This window comes from Cavia porcellus, unplaced genomic scaffold (genome assembly GCF_034190915.1).
Source record: "Cavia porcellus strain 051 isolate PalLab524CR breed Dunkin Hartley unplaced genomic scaffold, mCavPor4.1 scaffold_10, whole genome shotgun sequence".
Taxonomy (NCBI): Eukaryota; Metazoa; Chordata; class Mammalia; order Rodentia; family Caviidae; genus Cavia; species Cavia porcellus.
In genome coordinates this window covers 32,830,441-32,835,631 of record NW_026947493.1, presented here as the reverse complement: position 1 = coordinate 32,835,631, position 5,191 = coordinate 32,830,441, and the positions used below count along the sequence as shown (strand labels likewise).

Genomic DNA, 5,191 nt, shown 5'->3' with positions numbered 1-5,191 from the left:
CCCACCCCGACAGGAACCTGCCAGGATTTCCTCCTGCATATCAGCAGTCTGCAGGCGGAAGGGAAGGCGCTGGCCACTGACCCCTGCATGGATGGTCAGGGACCTTGCTCAGGGCTTCCTGGCCCAAGACCCTCCAGAAGAATTCCCACCTGGAAGCCCAAGCCCACTGTCAGTCACCTGCTTGGCTCCATCAGAGATTCTGAAGTGAATTCAGATGCAAATGTAACAACCTGCCCCACCTGCAGAGCCCACATTTTTCACTCAGATTTTACAACCTGCCCCATCTTCAGAGCCCACATTTCTCACTCAGAGATTTTGGGGTTTCGGTGGTGGTTGGGCAGCCTTCAGACTGGCATCTGCTCTTTCCTCAGCCTTCTAGCTAAGCGTGTGTGTGCCTACAGACTGTTGGCTAGGCAATCTTTTGACCCTCAGTGCTCCACCGGTTGGCCTGCGCCCTCCATGACAGCCACACCGCCATTCCTCCTGCACTCAGCAGCTGCCCCTGTAGCTGCCCTCCAAGACAGCACCCAGCAGCAAGCCTCTCCGATGCCCCCCACTCTGCTCCAGCTGCCTAGGCTTTTCTAACTGTAGTTCCTGCGGTCCCAGCTGTCACCCCAGTCCTACACAGCCTCCTCTGTGCAGATGCAGCTTCAGGGTGGGTGTTACAGGAAGGCACAGGCAGCCGCGTGGGTTTGCATCAAGTTCCACGCCTGCCCCACAGGTCAGATCAATAAGGAGTTCAATCCCAGCCTGGAGCAGCAGGCACCTGTGGGCTGTTAACCAGCTCATACCTTATCTGCCCCTCATTGTGGTGCTGCCTAACTCATTGCCTGGAGCTCTCAGAACCTCTTTGGTTCTGAGGGTGGGCCAATTTGATAATCATTTTCTTCATTAAAATAAACTTGGCTAAACTCAAGAAGGATTTTTTTTTAAATGGTGCCATTACCGAGCCACACCCCCAGCCCAGGTTTTTTTTTTTTTTTAATGAAAGAAACTGGTTCAGCTCCCAGGCTGCAGGGAGGGTCACCTGGCTCCACCTTCATCAGCACTGGCCATAAGCTGGGGCTGGCTCATTTATCCCACCCCCCAGACACCAAAGGCTGAACCTAGGGCGCTCTACCGCTGAGCTGCATCCCTGCCCTGTAACCCCAGCACTTGGGAGGCTGAGGCATAAAGTTCCCAAGTTGAAGGTCAGCATGGGCAAGAACCTCTCTCAAAATTTAAAAAAAGCCTGGGGATGTGAAGGCCCTGGGTTTGATCTCCAGTACACACCCCTCAAATATATATATATATATATATATATATATATATATTTAAAAAATGTTTACATATTGATTCCCTTATTTCCTTTCTTCCTTTTGTCTTTTTCGTTTTTATCGGTATGAGGGATGGAACTCACGACTGCCTGTTTGCAAGGCAGGCACTTATGCTGCTGAGCTAAATCCCCAGCCCCCCCTTATTTCCTTTCCATCCTTTCTCTTCACCTTGATCCCCTTTCTTTTGAGAAAGTTCTATCTTCCTACTTCCTATTATCTTTCATTTGGCTATTGAAAATTTGGGTTTCTCATATAAGAGAAAACATATTTGAGCTTGTGTTTGATTCATCGAAACATGGTTTCCAGGTGCATTTGTGTTCCGACAGATAACTTCTTTCATTTGTTTGGTTGAGAAAGCTATAGTTTTGGCTGGCCTTGAATGTGTGACAATCCTCTTGCCACAGCCTGCAGAGTCCTGGGGTCACAAGTATGCACCACCATGCCCAGTTTCCAGTTTATCTTTATGACAGATTAATGTATAGTATATATATATATTGAGAGAGGGTTTTGCTAAATTGCCCAGGCTGTTCTCAAGCTTTCTTTTTTTTTTTTTTTTTGTCTTTTTCGTTTTTATTGGTACCAGGGATCGAACTCACGACCGCCTGCTTGCAAGGCAGGCGCTTATGCCGCTGAGCTAAATCCCCAGCCCCTGTTCTCAAGCTTTCAATCCGCCCACTTCATATAGCTGCACAGGACAGGCTACTGTGCAGCGCTGAATTTGTCTCCTCAATCCTGGAATGCCAGCTGTGGGAGTTCGGGTGGCACTGCCTTGGTACAGATGTGCGAAATGACTAGGTAAAGGGAGTTGGTTACTTTTATTGGCCACCTTTGGGAGGGTGAGGGTAGGAAATCAAGGCTCAGAGGGGCCAGGCAGCTTGTCCAAAGTAGCTCAGCTCTTCTGTAGCTCAACCCCAGGGGCTGAAGCTGCTGAGCAAGCAGGCGAGGTGAGTGGGGACCCTGCCCTGCTTCTAGAGAGTGCTCTGAACTCAACCAGTCTGGGACAGGAAGTGAGGCACAGGCAAGGGACCTGCCTCCCTCAGTGCCATTCAAGGGCCAGAACCTTCTCAGTGAGACACCTCCCAAAAGTGATCCCAGACCCACGATGCTCCTCACAATGGGCTATGGCTTCAGGGGTTTTGGGCCCAGGTGCAGGACGAGCTGAGGAGCTGGCAGAGGGTCAGAGGGCTGGTGTGTTGGGGGTACCCCGAGGGGTTCAATGCACTCTCTCGGTTTGTCCCAGGCCACAGGTCCACATAGCCCATCCAGAGAAGTCCCCACCCTCAGGCTCAAGGAGGGATGCTCTCTGCCCCTCCCACCCGACTCCTTGCCCTCGTGTCCACAGCGTACCATCCCCCGCCCTGTGCTGAACACATCCTGGCTGAGGTCCTTCTGGAACCTTGGCTTGGAAGACCCAGACCATGTCAAACTGCTTTATTGGAATAGAGAAAATAGACAACAGGAATCACTCTTGGTGCCAGTAGCTCTAGGAACCCCACAACCCACGGCAGCCCCAAGGCTGCTGGACTGGCCTATCAGGATCTTCCTCTTGTTTGGACCACAGGAGGCCTTCACTTTTTTTCTTTTCTTTTCTTTTTTTTTTTAAAACAGAGACTCACTATGTAATCTAGGCCAGCCTTGAACTCACTATGTTGCTGAGGCTGGCCTCAAACGCTGGGTGATCCTCTTGCCTTAGCTTCCCAAATGCTAGGATTACAGGTGTCCACCATGGCTGCATGGGGCGGGAGCTTCCAACATACTCTCTGCTACCAGCTTCATGATTAGCAGCAAAATGCCCACAATGATAGCAACAGTGACAAAGGACAGGGGAGTTGGTCAGATCCACAGCTGCACACGTTAACAATGGCACACAGTGACACAATGCTGATGTGCCTGTTGTGTCACTCTGGGGTGGGCAGCACATGGAAGGCTGAGTCACAGGCCTGGGGGGGGGTAACGGCATTCTCATTTCCAGCCCTGGACAGAATTAACTGAACACACATGTTCACATTCTCACAGGGACTGTCAAATTAAGATACCAAAAGGGAGCAGAGAAAATACTTCTAAGAGAACAAAGAGAGCCTGCTTCCCTGTTCTTTGTAGGCACTGGGCTAGACTTGGCAGAAGAGCTAGCCAGTAAGCTCCACGGGCAGCTCCCGGCCACACAGGGCCTCCCACTGGCGGGCCAACAGTGAGATGAGCTTCTCTCGGCTCTCAGCGCTGGGGACAAACACCTGCCACTGGATCTCATGGCCCTGGCCTGCTCTGGCGGAACCACACGGCACCTCTCCGAAATGGTCCAGGGTGACACAACCCATGAGGTCATGGCCCTGCATATCATCAAAGACAAGGGTGAGAGCCTGTGGGTAGGGCTGGTAGCCCATGAGGATGCGGTCCAAATCTCGGACACGGCGGCCATCATCTAGCCGGTACCTGTCCCTCTGTGGTGGCTCTTTGGCAAACTCAGGCAGAGGGTAGTGGATATAGTCCTCATCCAAAAGAAAGAGCTCCGTGCTGGTGAGCAGGAGTGTCTTGGGGCGCAGGGGGCTCCGGCAGCGCCCTGGTGGCAGTGGGCCCACCAGGAAGGCCTGCACGTACAGGAGAATGCTGGGGGTTGGGGCCTTGTCTGGATCAGCTGTCTTCTGGGCCACAATGTATGTTAGGTCCCCAACCTCCTCCTCGCTGGGGTAAGTGAACTTGACACGACTCGAGTGGATCAGCTCATAGTTCTCCATCTTCCCTGCAGAGAAAGATGCTACCAGGGCTGCAGCCTCGGACTGGCCTGTGGTGGGGCCAGGAGTGCCAGCAGCCGTAAGCCAGCAATGGCGGGCACTCCACGCTGTCGATCCTGTGAGGGCCCCAAGCCAGCAGCCAAGGGCTGACACTATATGCCTGGATGGCTGAAGGATGGTTAGGATGAAAACAGAAAGGCCCACACCACATCCTGGTCAGCTAAGTGAGGCAAGAGAAAAAAGCAGAGGCAGAGAGGGATCTAGGGCAGAGAGATTCTGGTCTGAGGTCTGAACTGGACAGAGTACCTGTGGTCTTGTTCCCAAACTCCGAGTAGAAGTCTTTGTCTACAGGCTCAGGTGAGGGTGTGCGCTCCAGGGAGGAAAGCACGAGCATGAGATGCTGCAGAAAGCAGTGCGTCAGGTAGCTGTCCCGAGTCAGACATGTGACCACCTGTGCTGGGGAGGAGCCTGCGCAAGAAGGGGTGTGTCACAGCCACAGACCACCACCTCTCTGGCAGGTATCCGCCCCCGAAAGCCAGCCATGGGAGAACCCATGTGGGAGAGCATCATGGGGTCTGGAGAGGCTGTCATTCCTCAGACAGGAAGGGATGAGACATTTTTCTGGAAGGGGATCCACAGGCATTAGGGAAAGAGCTCAGCTATCTCTCTTCAGGAAGTGTGAGTCAGAAACATCCTGCCCCAGCCCAGTGCCTACTAGACCTCAGTTCTGGTGCTGGCTGCATACCCCACCTCCTGTCTAGAGCCCTGGGGCGCAAGTCCTGCAATCTCAGCAGTTCCTGAAGCTGCTTCCTCCCACTCAGCTGACTGGCCTGGAAACAGGGAGATAACTCTGTCTATGATAAATGTATCCACACATGGAAGTGGAAGCCCACTGGCCTTCATCCAAGATCACACAAGGCACAGGGGGGTCACTCACCCGTCAGCCGGAAGTGCTGGTCAAAAAGGCCAACATTGACTGACTGCAGGTCACTGAGTTTAAGCACAAAGCACTGGGAGATGTGGAAGGGACTGTTGTTGTAGTCAGTGTTTTTCTGATGCCAGAAATCTGCCATGGAGAGAAAGGGACTGAGGGTGACAGTGGCTATGGCAGGCGAGCACAAGGGTCCCAGATGTGCAGCATGTCCG

At 52.9% G+C, this 5,191-nt stretch overlaps 1 protein-coding gene across 1 annotated transcript in view; it reads right to left on the bottom strand.

Moving 5' to 3' along the window:
• Nucleotides 1-2,732: 2,732 nt before the first annotated feature.
• Nucleotides 2,733-5,191, bottom strand: part of Nisch (nischarin) — a 49,180-nt gene continuing 46,721 nt past the window's right edge. The window contains exons 19-21 of the mRNA XM_003480111.5: nucleotides 4,983-5,111; nucleotides 4,352-4,513; nucleotides 2,733-4,053 (exon numbers count right to left, since the gene is read on the bottom strand). Of these exons, the coding sequence (XP_003480159.1) occupies nucleotides 3,443-4,053; nucleotides 4,352-4,513; nucleotides 4,983-5,111 (902 nt within the window). The 3' untranslated portion in view covers nucleotides 2,733-3,442. The remainder of the gene's footprint in view (nucleotides 4,054-4,351; nucleotides 4,514-4,982; nucleotides 5,112-5,191) is intronic.